Raw genomic sequence first — 17,850 nt, 5'->3', positions numbered from 1 at the left:
CAACAAGCAAAGGACTTGATCTCTACAATGGCTGCAAATACTCGACAATTCTGAACCAATCTTGAACCCGCTAGAAAGGTTCACTAGCTAAGTAATTCAACTTTAGAAGATAAAGTTGATAGACTTACTAATATCATGAATTCTCTTTTTGCAGTAAAAACAGGACCAGCCTGATTGTGCAGAATTTGTGCAATACCCAAATATACAATTGATGCATGCCTAGTTTGTATGACGATACTATGACCCATTTAGATGCTATGAGGAACTTTCTTGGACCGTCCCAAAGGCGATATGACCTCTATGCAAATACGTATAACCTAGGATGGAAAGACCATCCTAACTTAAGTTATGGGGCAAACATGCAGTATAACTAGTCATACCAAAATTGGTTTCCACAATAAACATAAGATTCAGATGCCTCTCTAGAAACCATGGTCAATAAATTAACAGCTAATACGCTTGATTTGCAATAGCAGATACAACAGCAAACTGTAGATTTCCAATAGCAAATATAACGGCAAACTCTTGATTTCCAAAATGAAACAAAGGATTTTCAACAGAAAACTGAGGCGTCTATAAGAGAGTTGACCACATCAATTAAGAAAATGAACTCACAAGGAAAGCTATCGTCATAAATGGAACCTAACCCCAAGACAACATGCAAATGCAGTGACGATGCAAAGTGGAAAAATACTGGAACCAAATCCTGGCAGAAATCTTGATCAAGATTCTTCCCAGAAAAAGTAGGAGAACGATGAACAGGTCCAAACGAACCTCCATTTCCCATAATTCAACCTCCGTTTCCAAGATGATTGAACCAATATCGAAGAAGTAAGGAGGAAAAAGAAATCCTTGAAACATTCAAAAATGTCGAGATTAATATACCATTGTTGGATGCAATCAAACAAATTTCACGATATGCCAAGTTCCTTAGGGAACTTTGCACCAACAAGCAAAAATTGACTGGAAATGAAAGAGTAAGTGTTAGTGAAAATGTATCTACGATGTTGCAGTTGAAGATGCCAGCAAAATGCAAAGATAGGGGCATGTTTGCAATACCATGCAAAATAGGCCACTTAGGAATAAAAAGAGCCATGTGTGATTTAGGAGCCTCCATAAATATAATACATTTTTTTATATCACTTAACGTGGGTTTTTTTTATGAAAACACATGTTATCATTCAATTAGTAGATAGGTCTATTGTGCATCCTGAAGAAGCCCTTAAGGATGTATTAGTGAAAGTCAACGGACTTATCTTTCCTACAGACTTTTATATGATAAAAATGGAAGAGGATAACGGTCCTAGGTCTTCAGACATTTTGTTGGGATGACCTTTCCTTAGTACTGCAAATACTAGGATTAACGTGCATAGCAAAACCCTCATAATGGAGTTTAACAGGGAGATCGTGAAGTTTAACATTTATGACGCTATTAGTCACCCGAGTGAAATCTTGAGCGTAAATAGTGACAACATTGTTTGAGTCACCTATTCTATCCTTATGAAGATAAATAGTGAAATCTTGAGCGTAAATAGTGACAACATAAGTGAAATCTTGAGCGTAAATAGTGAAATCTTGAGCGTAAACAGTCTTGAGTCACCTTATGAAGATAAACTTGAAACATTGTTTGATGATAATTTCGATTCAGGATCTATTTATGAATATGTTAATGAATTATTGGCTCATATAGACACTAAACTTCTATCTTTTTTTATGCAGGAATCAGATGTAGAATTGAAATCACTTCTCGAGCATCTTAAATGCATATTTTTGAAGAATGATGAGACCATTACTGACTTAAAAGGGATTAACCCCTTGACAGGCACACATAAGATTTTCTTGGAGGAAAAAATGAAACCAAAACAAGAGGCGCAAGGATGATTGAGCCTAAATATGGAGGATGTAGTAAAAAATGAGAATTTTCAAGCCTATATGAATGAAAAAATTCAGCTGGAACAACTCCAATACTAGTTGAGGCGTCAAGCTAATGACGTTAAACAAGCTCTTGTTGGGAGGCAACCTAATTTTTTATTTTTCTTTATTTATTATTTTATTTTATTATTTATTACTTTCTTTTGTTTGGATATTAATAAATTTCTCTTCTTCTGTCTAGGTAAACTGGCGAAGAAAAAACTCAGGAATTGGCATGCTTTTACAAACATCCCTTATTCTATCCTTATTCCAAGTAGAAATAGTGCATCCCTGCTTTATACTTACCCAAAACCTACATCCAAACACCCACCCTACAGCCAAACACTCTTTCTTCTACACCTTCAAACCCTAAACTTTTCCCCATTTTTCACCCAAATAACCCTCCAGCCGCCGTTTCCCTTCTCCCTCACCCCCACCACTGATTTTTCTCACCACCATGGTTAGGACTAGAACCCGTGCCACCGCCGAACCCTTCTTCGTTGTCAACAATTACCGGTGTCGATTCTCTTCGCCCCAACACGTCAACTTAGCCGACGAATACCTTCCCCTCCTTCATCTCCTCCACGTAACATCGAACGTTCTCCTCCTTGTAGCTATGCATAAACGACAGTGACTACATGGGGAGTTTTTCTAAAACATTTTTCTTTCACATATTTGTTTTCATTTTTCTTTCACATCGAGAACAATGTGTTTTAAATAGAGGGAGACATTCCTCATTATTTCTGTCATTTTATCTACTATTTTTACTATTGTATTATTGTTGTTGGTGCCTTGTGTTTGTTTTTGTCCACATTTATTTTTAGAATATTCTGCCTCTTTTCATGCCCAAGATTTTAACCAGGAATTGCCTACTGTTTGACCTGCGAGCATGATTTTTTTCTACCAAGTTAGTTACGATTTTGCTAGTTTGATTTCATCTTTACTGTTTTATTTCAAATTAGGCTAAAATTATTATGATTAATAGAGTTAACCTTATCTTGCTTATATTAAAATCGATTAAGTATAAATGCAAAGAGAACACTTAATACAATTGCATGCTAAAATTATGTTCATGACTGTTAGGGAGTTTCTGAAACTTATTTTTGACACTTGATTGTTTTTCCTAGTCCTCCAAATTAAAACTTTGTTTCATTACAATAAATTTTGATGCCTTTGTGGTTATGAGTGCAGCTTAAAACGTGACTGATTGAGTAACCGAGGTAGGGTGCTTGGGTTGTCGTCCTACTTTGCAACAAAAGATTGTGTGACGTCTTAGGTAAAACTCCGCTAACCAGAATTAAACAAAATTTTTTTTAGGAATGTGTTGGGTTGAGTAACTGGGGTAGGGTGCTTGGCTGTCATCTCTCTTTACGTCAAAAGGTTTAATATATTCTTAAGAAAAAAAGGAAAAAAAAGTATATAATAATAATAAAGAATTGCATTTGGGGGCTACGGGTGGAAACAAATAGGATGTCTTGGTAAGTTTTGTAAATTACCTAATTTTCATGAAGTAATCCAAGTCGATTTTGATTTTTGTGTGTATTAATTGGAATATTTATTCAGTTTTACTTAAAGCAAGCTAAAGGTTCTCTTTATTTTTCATATGCATTATGCATAATTTTTATAAAACTTTGGGGTAATATTTCTTTCATGGTAAAATTTAAGTTTCACAGTGGATAAGAACCATACTTGAGGACAAGCATGGGCTAAGTAGGAGGAATTTAGTAATAGTCTAAAATGACATATTTTTATGTATTAATTACATATTCATTTTGAGTATGATCCTACTAATTTGAGCTATTTATGGTTTTTTATCTTGTAGGGACTAAATTGAAGGCAAAAGAAAATTTGGGGGCTAAAAGTGAGAATTTAAATATAAAATGGGTGTGTTGAAAATGCAATGTGTGGTGGACTTGGGGGACAAAAGTGCAAAGAAGAGATTTTTTAAAAACAAAACTCTATTTAAATTTTAATTATATTAGGATTATTGCTAATATTATTATTTCGATTTAATTTTAGTTTTTATCTTTATTTATCTTTTAAAATTTAAATAGGAATAGACTACATTTTCTAAGTACTATAAATAGGGGATGAAGTGACACAAATTGACCCATCTTTTCTGTAAAGCTCCCTCTCCCAAAAAGTTTAGCCTTTGTTTCTTTCATTTATTCAATAAAATTCCATTTTTATTAAGTTTATTTCTTTTTTCCCAAAAAACATAAGCCACTAAATTCATCTAGCCAAAAGTTGTCGAGATTCCCCAAAAAGGGTTCATGAGGCTTAGAATCCGCGCTTAGCCTTCTCAACAAATATTCATCGTTCATTGTTTCTCGTGCAAAGGTAGCCGCTTTGTATGTTTTGGGATGGTTGCACAGTTGGTTTATTATCTTATTGCCTCAGTGGTTGTCGAGCCTAAGTGACAAAATGGCGAGGCATTCGCCATTGAGAAGTGATGATCTAATGTAAGACGGTCCCACAAAAGTGACGGTTGGCTAGAGTTAGATTCCTCTAAATTGTAAGTCTAAAATCTAAGTAGAGCTGGTGGTCGTAAGCGTCCTCTTTCACTATAATTGGCTTATTCTATTCGAGAAGGATCACCTAAAATCCTAGGATTGAACCCAATGAGGATCGCGATGAGCTGAGGCTGGAATCTCTCCATAAAAAAAACTCTCTTTTCTCAACTCTGTTTATCTTTACAATTTTAATTTAAATTTATGCAATTCCAATTCAATCAAACTTTTAATTCTATTTTTTTAATTTTTTTCCAGGTACGCAGGTTTTCTTGGGCACGACTCTGTCCGAAATCTCGAGGAACAAGAACTTGTGCAAATCTAATCCTTGAGGATTTGACCCTACTTCCCTTATACTATTCTTTTCGTTATTTTATAGGGGTAGGATATTTTTTGTGCTCTCAATGACGCATCAATATTCACCACAATAACTATTTTATCCTTTACCCTCTTATTTTATGGGTTTTCTCCTTTCAAGCTTGGAGCAATAGTGACTAGCGTATTTTTTGAGGTGGAAGACCTACCCCTCAATGGTTGATCCCTCATATCCATTCTTCCTATTATATATTTAGATCTCTGAGCCCTATCCATAGTTGATCCTTATGATGGAAATGGAAAAAAAACATTTATAGAAATTCCATTAACAAACACAAGAAAACCCTTAACTCTAGCAATTGAAGAGAAGCTTGCAGCAATTGAAAAAATACACAGGAAAACCCTTGGAAATCAGATGAAGTAAAAGTGACTTTAGGGACAACCAAAGTTTGGATTTATAAGTTTTCTCAAAAATACTTTACAAATGCATCATTTCAGTCTTGAAGACCATGACCAATAGTGTCTTCCACATACACCATGTCAAACTGTTGGATCTAGTGCCTTAATTATAGTATTTTCGTCAATATACACTTGTAATTCATTGATTACATTAATATACTTTTTATAATTCTCCTCACATGGTTTTTGCACACAAAGAAAAATGAAGCAAATATTGCTCATTGGTTGTCTAATGTTTAACTACTAAGCGATATTACGTGGTCGGATCGTAGTATGGAAAGACAGCTTGTATTAATAGACGAAGCTAAACATGTCCTTAGTCTAATCGTGAATGAGCAAATAATTGAAAGACTAATATGTCGTCTATCGAGTCCAATTGGAAAGATTCCTTGTCTTGGTTTTAGAGCTGATGACTCTTAGAAGATAGAGACATAGATGTGACTGATTAAATTAAAGTGCAACGAGCAAGACCCAAGAAAATAGATCCTAAACTATTTTATGGATTTATTCACTTGTGACGTTTATAGTGTAACATACGTAAATCATGAGTGGATGGTGGACTATGTATGCTTGACTCGTACACTTTGATGTAAGTAAAATCCTGAGTTTAAATATATAAGGAACCGAAATCTGGTGCGTTGGGTGTACAACTTCTATAGTATGTAACGTCATTTACAATAGTGGAATACATAGCCCAAAATATGGGTAAATGATATGCTCTCATTAGCATTACATGGTTGATGAAAAGTAAATGTGGTCACGGGTCGTCTGTCTTTGTGATGGATGACTTGATCACTAATTGATAGTGATTGACTTTTCATGAAGGAAGATATAATGATTACCATAAGATAAAATAGGTCATATTGGGAGAATAGATATTATCTCAAATAGATTAAAGATATCCTATGAGGGTAACACACTAATGACAAGGTCATTGGACGAGCATTAAGTAGTTGTTTTCATAATGGTATGTTGTTGGGGAGAGTTAAGTCACGATACTATAGTGGAATGACTTTGTGATGAGTTTATAATTAATAGCCGAAAAGTCGAAACTTAGTTATAAATCATTTGAGCCAAAACTTCATATGTCCAATCGATCCCTCCGCTAACTCGTTGAAACCAGAAATGAATTGTGTGTTTGAATAGAAATGAATGGAATGAATAGAAAAAGAGAAATGGAAAACATTCAGGAATGATTATAGTTTTCTCCGAAATGGAGAAACGGAATCATTTGGAAATGAATATAGGTTTCAAAAAACAGAAATGGAAATGAAAATGAAAACTTGCAATCTTATATAGGATTATTTAAAAAATAATGGAAGAATGAGTTTATGCTTTTGGACTTTTTTGAAGCCCGAAAATAAAAATAAATTATTCGTTCATAGTGAACATGTTGAGTTGTGACATATTGAATTAATTTCCTCAAAATTTTACTAGGGACAAAATCGTCAAATTTTTATTGGGGTAAAATTGTCAAAAATTTTACTAGGGTAAATTTGGGATGAGAAAATCATTTAATATAAAAATATGAAAGTTTATTTTTGGAAATAGAAAAACTGAATCGAGTTGGATCACATTATAGAGTACTAAGTCAAAAAGGGCCTAGGAAGTACTCATAATTGGACCCGATGTAAAAGAGGCCCAAAAACCCCTCATGGACACGAAGGGGGCAGAAACCCTAGTAGGAATACTAGGTAAAAATGTCCACCCCTCCCCTACACTAAGTAGGATATTGTTTTTCTACTTGAAATAAACCACTACAACTCGAAAAAAGTTCCACCTTCTCTTCTTATAAATAGATGGCACTAGTAGAGTTATTTACACAACTTTTGAGAGATTGTTATCCTGTCGAAATATAGAGAGAATTTATTCTTAACTTTGAAATATATTTTCCCAGAATCAAAATTTTACTGGTTTCTATTAAAAAAGAGAGAATTTATGTTTTCACCCTAAAATGAGAGAAAACTTTTTCTAATTTTGTGTTTCAATTCAATTGGTTCAAGCCAACACTTGAAGCAATTCGTGGTATGAGAATAGCGAAGAAGATCATTTGGTTGAAAGCCAAAAAACATCAAGGATTCGCTTATCTGAAAATACAGGTACGATTTTGGTCTAAGGTTTATTGTTATAAATATTACAAATCGGGTCGGTTTTTAAAATTTTAATTTCTCGCTATGGAAGAAAACCGTTTTCAAACCAGATTTTTTCCAACACAGACACCCTTAATCATTGTTGTTTCCCTGGTACAGTTGAATTAAACATTGCATTTATGGCACATCTTCTGAAAAAATTACGACAACTTTTCATTTTCCCCAACAAGGAGAAACATTTTTTTCGTCCTTAAGAATTTAGGCAAAGTAATGTCTCACAGAAGGCCATTTTGTAACCTGTTGCTCAACTTGGGGGGCTATTGTTATACCTTTCCCCAACTTATACATGTGTTAGAAAGATAGATGACGTTAACCACCCCTTTGACTTTACCTGAGAATGTGCATTGCTCAACCTTCCATCCTGATTAAAGAAGTATCTACCTTCCATGTTTTGGACTACCTGCAAGATAGGCATTTCTAACCAGACTTTCTGCTCTTTTGAAATGAGACAAGCACTTGCTTTTTAGATGTAAACACACCTTTGAGGCAACAAGAACCCACTTGGGCGTAACAACCTCATACTTAATATAATAAGCCCCGCGATGCACATCCCCCACATATTGCATGATGACAACCTTCTTCATAACAACCTGCCACGTCATGTTGGTGGACAATAGGACATTTTCTATGTTGGTGGACAATAGGACATTTTCTATAAATACACTTTCAACGATGAAGAAGGGATTGACCTTTAAGCCATCAAAGTTACTCTGAGCAAATATCCTCTCCTTCAACAATCAACCTGTCCTCTTGTTTATTTCTAGCTCTCCGTCTCTTTAGGTGAACCAACCTCCACAACATCACCACCTACTCCTCCTTACCTTCTCTTAACTCTCTTCCCTTGTTGTACATTGTATTAACACTAATATAATCACTCTATCATGCTATTGTAATAAAAAAACTTACATAACAATTTTTAAACTTTTTTATATTTCTATTCATCATCCCGAAACCTTACTATAGTTACGTTATAGGTTTGCTTATCTTTTTTTTTCTAGAGTTTTCCACTTCTAACTTCGAACTTGAAAAAACAAAAAAATAATTGTAAGTAATTTATTCCATAAAATTTCACAAATACCCCAAAAATAATTAAAATTTTTAATAAATTCAAATTAAAAAAATATAATGAGAAAATAAATTGCTTATTTTAAACTTTAGGGTTAAATTGATAAGTGATTTAGAGTTTTTGAAAAATAATTTTGTTTCTTTAGGGTTAAATTGTAGTGAACATTACAACCTTTTTTAACACCTAGGGCTTTTTTATCCAACCAAGGGCCCCAAAAATTTGCAGATTTTTTTTATAGAGGAGAATAGGTGGGATCATCTGAGATTTACTTGCCCAGTCATGTCAGGATTAAGGGAGCAAAGAATCTTTATAGTCTTGGAGCCTCAAAGCCCCAAATCGCCATCTTGCTAGTCGGTTTCAGGGCCCAAGGTAGCAGAGATCTTTTGCTCCATTGGCCCCAACATGACTTGGCATTGGGTTCCCAAATCACGCATGTTGGCGCCTTATTTGTGTTCCTAATGTGTTGGATTCCTCTTCCACTAGTCAAATTCTGACAGAGAGCCTCGTTTTCACCCCAAATCGCCATTTGGGCCAACGATTTCAAATTCCTTAAACCAAATCCATATTATGATAAAAAACAAGTCTTATTTAGATAAACGATTATTTTTTGTATGTTATTAGGGTAAAAAACCCTTTAACCTATTATTAACTATTGGAAAATTTTGAAGATAAAAACTGTGTGTGATCAGATATCTGAACAAAGATTGAAATAATGAATGAGTTTCTCATTATCTCTGACAGATTAATTTCAGAGATGTGGTGGTATATATGTTTGCAGATGATGAGAGAATAATTGTCTTGGATGCTAACACCAAACAGCTAGCTGTGGCTGTGCATGTTAGTGGCAGCCCCACTTGCTTTGCTTCCCATTCTTTCTCACACACTTGGGAACTGATGCCAAATTTGAAATCTATCAAGCATCGTAGCTGGATATGGATCTGCTTCACTTAAAATGACTATCAACTCCCCCATCCTTTTCTCCCTCTGACACAAAAGTTTTGACCCATTCTTAAATTCATCATCGTTTTATCAGATATTTCCACTGCCCCTCAATTTCTATTATGTCTGTGTAAATATTGAGCATAAATACGAGATGCTAATAGTGTGTAAATGAATAGGAAATACTTACATTAACTTCTTTTCCCCAAGTTTACTTATTAATTAATTATAGGTGATTATAATGTAGAAAAACTACAAGACAAGTTGAAAAAAGAGACTTGAAATGGCTTTTGCTAGATACAGCATAATTTTCTATGGATTTTGTGTTTAATTTCAACTTTGACGGGAAGGCTACATATTCACTATATATGGATATAGATTCCTTTCCAAATGCCTATGCAAATTTTGTTTTTATACTTTCTTGTGAAGATGCGATTAGGAAAATTACAATCAATACCATTAATTAAAATCAATTGTATTTGCTTGAGTTACCTCTTTTGAACAAAGTTAATTTTTTGTAGGTTGCATATAATTAAACTAAGTACCCATTTTTCTTCTGCTTGTGATTACCCCCTTGGGGAAATATTAGGTCAACTATGCTTGCACTTCCATATTTCTCCATTTCCTTTTTTAAATGGATCCATGGCTCTATATAAGCAGGGAATAAGATGTATTTATTAGCCCATTCAGAAAAGTTTCTCACAATGCCATACTTTTACCGAATTTAAGAAAAAGTGATACATTAATTATATTTACTTTAATAAAATCGGTTACGTAATTGGTTTAATCGATTTGTCTAGTTTAATTAAATAAATTATTAAAATTTAAAAAAAAATTAGTTCAATCACCTAATTCAAATAATTCGTACTGATCCCCGATCCAACTAGCTGATCCAATCTGATTCAAACAACATTGACTTTAACTAATACAAGTAGACACTAATTATAAGAGAAAGTAAAACTTAAACCAACAACTATTGTATATAGTGATAAGACACATTGCACTCCAAAAGAGAATTTAAATTTGAACATTGGAGACAACATTCTTTGAAATGGCAATCACAAACCCTAAGAGAACTAATCTTTATTGATTGTAAAGCAGACACATAAAAGATACATTGATCATAAAAAAAAGTAAATCCGCAATTTTATTATGGGTAAATTACACCCAATGTTACTAAACTATTAGTAAGTTTATGTTTTGATCACTCAATTTCAGAAAGTTACAAAATAGACATTGAATTATTAAAAAATTCTCATTTAAGTTATTGGGATATTAAAATCATTATTGTATGACTTTCTCTATTGGTATTGCTTGCACCAATTGAAAACTCTTCTTCCCCTTCTCTTTACCAATTCATTTTTTTCATGAAATAGTTTTAAATGCCACAAATTTATGAAACAAAATCCAAATAGTTTCTTCCTCAATCTCTAGTATTGACCGTCAAATCAACTTAGATCCAAGGTATATTTTTCTATTCGTCAATAAGTAGTAATCCATTGTACTAATTGTCACTTGGAACTCACTAGCCAAAATTTTAAAATAACTAATAATCCAATAACTTAAATAAAAAGTTACAAATAATTCAATGAGTTAAATGAAAACTTTCTAATAACTTAATGATATTTTATAATTTTTTAAAATTGAGTGATTAAAACGCAATAATTTAGTTGTGCCTTGTAGCAGCGCCATACATTTTTTTTATAGATTTCCCCAGATTCACGTGTTGTGAATTTATGGTGATAGGAATTTGTTGTCACGTGATGTGAGTTTTAATTGTATAGTTTGTTTTGTTATTGGATTTGCGTTTGACATTCAGCAACTACTTTCATTTCTTCCTTCGGGTGGAAATGCCAATGCATGCTTCTGCCAACTTACGGCGTTCCGAATGGTGGTACCAACCACAATAATAACAAACAAACTTAGTCAATTCTCTCTTTCAAATTTTGAAGATTTTTCTTTTGAATTTAAATTTTAGATTTTGGTTATACATTTTTTAGTTCAACTTTGGCAACCTTATTATTGTAAAAATCTTGAAAATATTATTTCATTATATTAAGGGTTAATTTGGTAATACTTTTAAAAAGTGCTTTTGAAAAGTTTGGTTTAAAATTTGAGTGTTTAGCATTGCTGTCAAAAAGTATTTTTGAGAAATAAAATGTCCATTTTAAACATATTATTATCAAGTAACAAATATGCATTTAAATAAAATTTAAATTAGTAATATTATTATATTATAGTAAGAATATAAAAAAATTATTATAACTTGTTAATATTTTAATATATGAAATATAAATTTTAAATATTTTTAAGTAATAAATATTAATTACTTATAAAATTTAATTAGAATATATAAACTACATTTTAAATATTTAAATATAACCATTAAATATTTGTAATTAGTATTTTAAAAAATATTTTTTTATTTTTAATTAATGATTTTAACACATTAATTTGTAATTAAGCACCAAGAAAAAAAAAGGAAAAGTATTATATTATTGGAGGGGTGAAAAAGTAATTAAGCACTAAAAGTGCTTTTGAAATAGGAAAAGTTAAAAATTTTAGCTTCACATTTTCATAAGTGCTTTTCAAAAGCACTTTTGAAAAGTCAAAAATTTCAGCCAAAAACAACTTGTTCTAAATAGCTTTTCTTCCAAAAGTACTTTTGGAGCTAGAAATGCTTTTTTTAAGCACAGAAGAACAGGCTCTAAATTTCTTCATGTCTTTTCTAGCAATACATAAATAAAATAATAATCAAACTAACTTCCATTAATTTTATTATTATCTTTTAAGTATAATGATTTATTTGGTCCTCTAATTTAAAAAATAATAATTTAATCTTTCATTTAAATTTTCACTTCTTTTAACATTTAATTTTTTATTTTTTGTCAAATCATCTCAAAATAAATAAAAAAATTAAATGTTTGTTAATTTTCCTAACGTGTCATACACATGAATTGTCAATTAGATAGCATATCAGCATTTTTTTTTGAATTTTTAAATTTTAAAAAATTAATTAAATGTTAACATATTATAATATGTATATGTAACTTTTTTCATTAATTTCAAGATAATTTGACAAAAAAAATAAATGAAAAAATGAAAAAAAATAAAACCTGCCTGTCTCCTATTCCATTTAGTAGTAAGAGAAGAGACATTATTCTTTCAATATATTTATAGTTTGGATAAAGAAATGATTTGACCATCTAATACCTAATCCCAACCAGTGTGTTAATTAATTAATAACCAAAATATTCTTATTCGCTCAACTTTACATCGCACTCTTCTCCATTTATTTTCATCTTTCTGGAAGTGCAGATATTCACCAAATATTTTCATCCATTACTGATTAATTAATTATCATTTTAAAAATTAAGGGTAAAAAGTTATCTATAACTTCTTTTATAAATTATATATTTTCATAACAAGTTGTTTATATTAATAGTTATTGAGTGTAATAGTAAAATATGTTGTATTTTTAAGGGGAGATGTTGATTTAATATAGGGGTATATTTTTACAATAATAAAAATATAATCTCATCATTTTAATAGTCTATATCTTTATAATTTTGAAAAGATTTAAGTCAAAGTATAATTTTAATATTATTAATTTAAAATTCTATAAATTTTAGTTAGAATATATTTCCAACGGTTTTAAAGATGTATCTATATTGTATAAAAAGAAAATGTAATTGGTGGGACTCTTAATGATCTATCTCATTGATTTCAAAATTGGAATCTGAAAATTTCCAAATTATAACCATAAGCAGCAGCAAGGCATTTTAGGTAGGAATATGTGTAATTAGAGGTGAGTGATAGAATTGGGTCAGAAAATTTCAGTAAATCAGGTGGCATCCCTCCAGAATTATTGTTGGTTATGGTAATTATCGGGTTTCTCATCTGCCCTTTTCCTCCCCATTCTTGTCTTTTTTTTCTCACTTTCTGGATTTTAATTAGTCCGTGACTGCCACAGTGTATCAACACTTTATTCCTTCACAATGGAATATACATATACCAGCAATTCCAAATGTGAATTTGAGGGAAGACGAAAATTTTATAATCGCTTGTTAAATAAAAATTTGGAGTTTTAAATTTAATGGGTAGAAAAACGAGAAATTAATTTTAAAAAGATAAAAGATTTTAGAGAGCATTCAAAGTACTATATATGAAAAAAAAGATTAATGTAGGTGAGGAAACTCATTCCCAATTAACAGTTGAAGAGAAGAAGTAAAGAAACAGAATACAGGGTTTAATCATGTATCCCCCTCCCCCCTGTAGCCTTTACGACTTGCCATGGAACAATACCTGCACTGCAAAGATAAAAAGAGTTCAACAGACCATAGTTTTCCCATGTGTTAGTAGAAAACATAATAAGAGTGTGGATGAGCAACACTCGTGACACTGCTGGCCCATATTTTTTTTAGGAAAAAAAAAAAAAACTAGTAGACAAGAAATGAAACAAAAGAAATAAGCACTGTTACTACTGTGAAACAACTCATGACTGCCTCATGCAAGAAAACATGTCAGAGAATTCAAAGAACACACACAAAAATAAAATAAAATAAATCCAAACTCCAAAAGGCAAAAACAGTAACCAAAGACACATTTACCTATGGAATTGAAAAAGTAAAAAACTTTTAATCATATAATACGTCACTAATAATATACGTACCTTTGTACTTTCTTCATATTCCTACCCCTTTTCTTGTTTTTTCTTCTTTGATCTTCACTGAAAATTCCCATTTCCTCCTAAACATTGGTGATTTGTCGGCGCAGTAATATTACTTCTCTCTGAACCCAAGGCGCTTAACCCCATCGCTTCTTGTTGTTGCTGTTGCTCCCTTTGTGAAACCCCTCCCATACTCATGCTTCTAACTATTTGCCCTACTCCAAGGAAGTCCCTGGTCAATCTATCTGACCCACAACCACCACTAACATTCAAAATTTGCGGCTGCTGCTCTAAATGCTTTTCTTGTTCTACGCTGCTTCTATTTGCATATGGGTTTTCTTGTCCATGTCCAAAGCTATATGTATTGGACCGACCTCCGGCTATGGAATTCATTAGTTCATGTAGGTTGTTCCCGGTGCTATCTCCCAATGTGCCGCCAAATTTTGAGTTACCAAAGCTTCTCATAAGAGAGGCGTTTTTGTAGCTTGAAGTTGAACCCATTTGAGCAGCTTTTTGGAGCAATGCGGTAGCTGACATTTGGACTGCAATGTTATTGCTTTGAGCAAAGACAGAAGGGATGTTAGTGGTGATTTGGTTTCCCATTACAGTGTTTGAGAAGGGATCTGAGACTTCGCTCGTCCCACCACCACCGCCTCCAGTTTCATTGTCGAAATGTTCAGGGGTCAGCAAACCTGATGATGTTAGATTGGCATCCAGGTTGATATCGTTTCCGCAATTTGAAAGGAAGCTAAGATTGAAGAAACTGGGTGGTGAAGGAGTGTTGGTTGTGTTGTTTTGGATATCTGCAGGAAACTGCATCATTAGTCCCTGGTGGTACTGTTTGTTGTTTCCCAAAATCCCTTGTTGAGGATGATGCTCTTGATTAGACTCAGGCATGAAGAAAGCAGCTGAAGAAACAATGGATTGTTGGGGTCGAAAAGATGATGATGATGATGACCCCATTGATGGAGAGAGTAAAAGATGATCAAATTGGGTACTCCTGGCAACACCTCCAAGTTTAAAAATGTCACGGCCACCACTGTTATTATTAGCCTGGTCTTGTACTGATGACATTTGAGTTCCCACTTGAGATAACCCTAAGCAAATATTACTAGTACTTCCATATAAATGGTTGCCAATGGAGTTGAAGGAAGGAGGTTGCCTTGCATTTTCCTGAGCCAGTGCATCACAAAATGCCCTATGTGTGATGAAACTGTCACGCCTGCAACAGTTATAATAGGAGGAATCAATTACATAACCTGTTGATATACAGATAGTACAAGATAAACAAAACAAAGGACACGGGTTGAGATTGGAGTTCAATACAAAGTTTAAACAGCAACTCATGTCTGCTATGTTCAATACATCAAATTATAAGATTTTGAAAGTTAGTTTGTGGAAAGGATCTTAGGCACATACAACTAGCTACCTAAATGGACACCTTAAGTTGTCAGGTAATTTGATTAATTACATTTCATTTTTCTCCCTATCATTTTCTGTTTGTCTCGTATTGCTGAGATATTATTCTACCCCAAAAAATGCAAGGATAAGAAAATGAAGATGTGTAACGTTGAAAAGCTGCCGTTTGCTACATTGGACCAACAAAGCTTTTGAATGAAGTGCCATAAGTCATACTTTGCCTTTGAAGTATTAGGGTTCAAAAGAAAATGTGTAGTGAACCCTAAACAAGTCAAAAGAATGTCAACAAAACTTGGACGAACTACCCAAGAGAATGTATTCAACCAAGTGAAAGACGATAAATCAAGATGCCAAATTCCTAAATCGATCAAGCCTCTCAAGCTCAAGTTTTTTTTTTTCTTTTTTAGAGTTTAGAGGCTAAATTATCATGAAACCAAAAACCTCAACAAGTCTAGCTAACCCACAACATAACAAAAATGGTAACAACAACACTGTAAACTCTACACATGGCATAGCAGCACGTGAATAAGAGGGAGAAATAAAATGTAAAACAAAGAAGGGGCGGTGGTTCCTAGGAAAAACAAAAGATGAAACTGTTTTTTTTTTTTTCTCACAGAAGCTATCGATACTTTGGAATGAACAAAACAAGAGAAAATGGTGAATGGATGATGATATGTAATAGAACATAGATAGTAAGTATTTTTTTTCTGTATTATTAACTAACCTTGAGAAGAGAGTACCACAGTCACATCTGTACTCTCGAGTTCCACAGGTCTTTGAATGAGCTTTCCAGTCAGATTGCACGGCATACCTCTTAGAACACTTCTCGCACTTCCATTTCTTCTCACCATGTTTCCTCGAGTAATGCTTTTTGATGCCTGTAAGGTCACCAAGTGCCCTAGACGGGTCATGGTGGACGCATGTGGGTTCAGGGCAGAGATAAACCTTCCTCTTCACTTCTTTTGTAGTCTTCTGTCTAAGCTTCCAAGGGAGATTATGTCCTCTTCTGTGAAGCTGTAAGTTTTGCTCCCTTTGGAACCCTTTGTTGCATACCTCACAAATAAACCTGTTTGTTGCCATTAGGCTCTTGGGAGACAGTGCTATCACTTCCACATCTGGATCTGTAATCATATTCAAATTTGATTAATTGCAATAAGGATGAAAAAAGTTTTTGGATGATAATTGGAGAATATTAAAAGAAAACAGGAAACACATTCACCCCTTGTCATTCCACTTAAAAAAATGCTCTTGGAATTTAGGGTTTCATATCCATATAAGGAACTTTGATCCTTCACTTGAATTATTGGTATACAAATAGCTGGGTTTACTAGTAGAATCTAATTATACATAAAATGCGGATACTTGCTTGGTCGGACTGGTTGGTTTCTCTTTTTCCTCTGAGGCGGCGGTGGAGCTGGCCCCATAGCTGAAGTTGGTGCTGCTGTAGAATGCTGGTGTTGGTCCTCTTCTCTAATTCCAAAAGGTCCTAACGAGGAAGATGCAGCCATCTCTAAGCAAAACCCTTTTTTTTTTTCTTTACTTCGTTTGCTTCAAGTAATTATTCCTCTTTATTTTTCTCAGCTATAAATCATCTACTATCTCCTCTCTTGAAAACCCATAATCTAACAACAACCCCACACTGAAATCTTATCTGAAAAAGCTGAGAAAAGGGCTTATTGAGCTTTTTGAGTAGAATTGATTGATAAAAGCCCTAAAAATGAAAAAAAAAATCTAAAAGACAAACTAAAATCAAGGTGAGTTGAAGTTTGAGGAGGAGGAAAAAGAAAAAGTAAGAAAAAACTAACTCAGCTACTGTTTCTTTCTCTTGCTTTTAAATGCCAGATTGTGAACAAAGGTGTTCTTCTCTGATTTGGTGTCATGTAGTTATACTAACACATATACATAAAAGATCCCTCAGCAGATTTCCCTTGTTTTCTGTTTATTAATTTCTTTTTTTTTTCTCTCAACCCTTTTTCTTTTACTTAATTTCGTAAATTTTTCTTTCAGTTTACAAAATCAAATTAACTTAGAGAGAGAGAGAGAGAGAGAGAGAGAGAGAGAGAGAGAGAGAGAGAGAGAGAGAGAGAGAAGCTTGCAGACAAACTTGCTACCATCACCCTTTCCCCCATTGGGCACTCACTATAAATAATAATAAATAAAAAGAAAACAAGAAGTTTCAATCCTGGAAACAAAAAACCTAAAATGGATTTTTTTTTCTTTTTTGGAAATGAAAAAAAAATCCAAATTCAAAGATAGTGTTGTTGTTTTACGTAGTAGTAATATTTTTTTTCTTGGGTTTTTCTCGAACATGCAAAGGGCAGGAAGAAAAGTAAGAAAAAGAAAGAAAAAGGAACTTACTACGAGCTCAGCGCATAATTAGGTTGGGTCAATATATTTGTACTGAAGTAGGGA

The 17,850-nt window shown here is 33.1% G+C and overlaps 1 protein-coding gene across 2 annotated transcripts; it reads right to left on the bottom strand.

Annotated features, from left to right (window-relative positions):
- Nucleotides 1-13,514: 13,514 nt before the first annotated feature.
- Nucleotides 13,515-17,560, bottom strand: LOC107922476 (protein indeterminate-domain 5, chloroplastic). 2 transcript variants are annotated; one of them, XM_016852537.2, is made up of 4 exons: nt 16,658-17,560; nt 16,163-16,559; nt 14,023-15,241; nt 13,515-13,660 (listed from the first exon to the last, which is right to left on the bottom strand). In XM_016852537.2, exons 1-3 carry the CDS (start codon nt 16,665-16,667, stop codon nt 14,077-14,079), a joined length of 1,572 nt encoding a protein of 523 aa, XP_016708026.1. In that variant the 5' UTR covers nt 16,668-17,560; the 3' UTR covers nt 13,515-13,660; nt 14,023-14,076. The 2 variants fall into 2 exon arrangements, with proteins under 2 accessions (XP_016708026.1, XP_016708025.1); XM_016852536.2 differs by having other exon boundaries at nt 16,805-17,454.
- Between the last annotated feature and the right edge of the window lie 290 nt (nt 17,561-17,850).

Source organism: Gossypium hirsutum, chromosome A01, assembly GCF_007990345.1.
Source record: "Gossypium hirsutum isolate 1008001.06 chromosome A01, Gossypium_hirsutum_v2.1, whole genome shotgun sequence".
NCBI lineage: Eukaryota > Viridiplantae > Streptophyta > Magnoliopsida > Malvales > Malvaceae > Gossypium > Gossypium hirsutum.
The sequence above is the reverse complement of the archived record's forward strand: the minus strand, read 5'-3'. Positions and strand labels throughout refer to the sequence as shown.

Bases quoted from the DNA above. Each gene is read 5' to 3' on its own strand.
- LOC107922476 (XM_016852536.2), bottom strand. From the start codon at position 16,946: ATGGCTGCATCTTCCTCGTTAGGACCTTTTGGAATTAGAGAAGAGGAC. The intron at 16,560-16,804 runs GCAAGTATCCGC...ATATGATTACAG, and splicing joins AAACCAACCAGTCCGACCAA to ATCCAGATGTGGAAGTGATA. The intron at 15,242-16,162 runs GTTAGTTAATAA...TAACTGTTGCAG, and splicing joins TGTGGTACTCTCTTCTCAAG to GCGTGACAGTTTCATCACAC.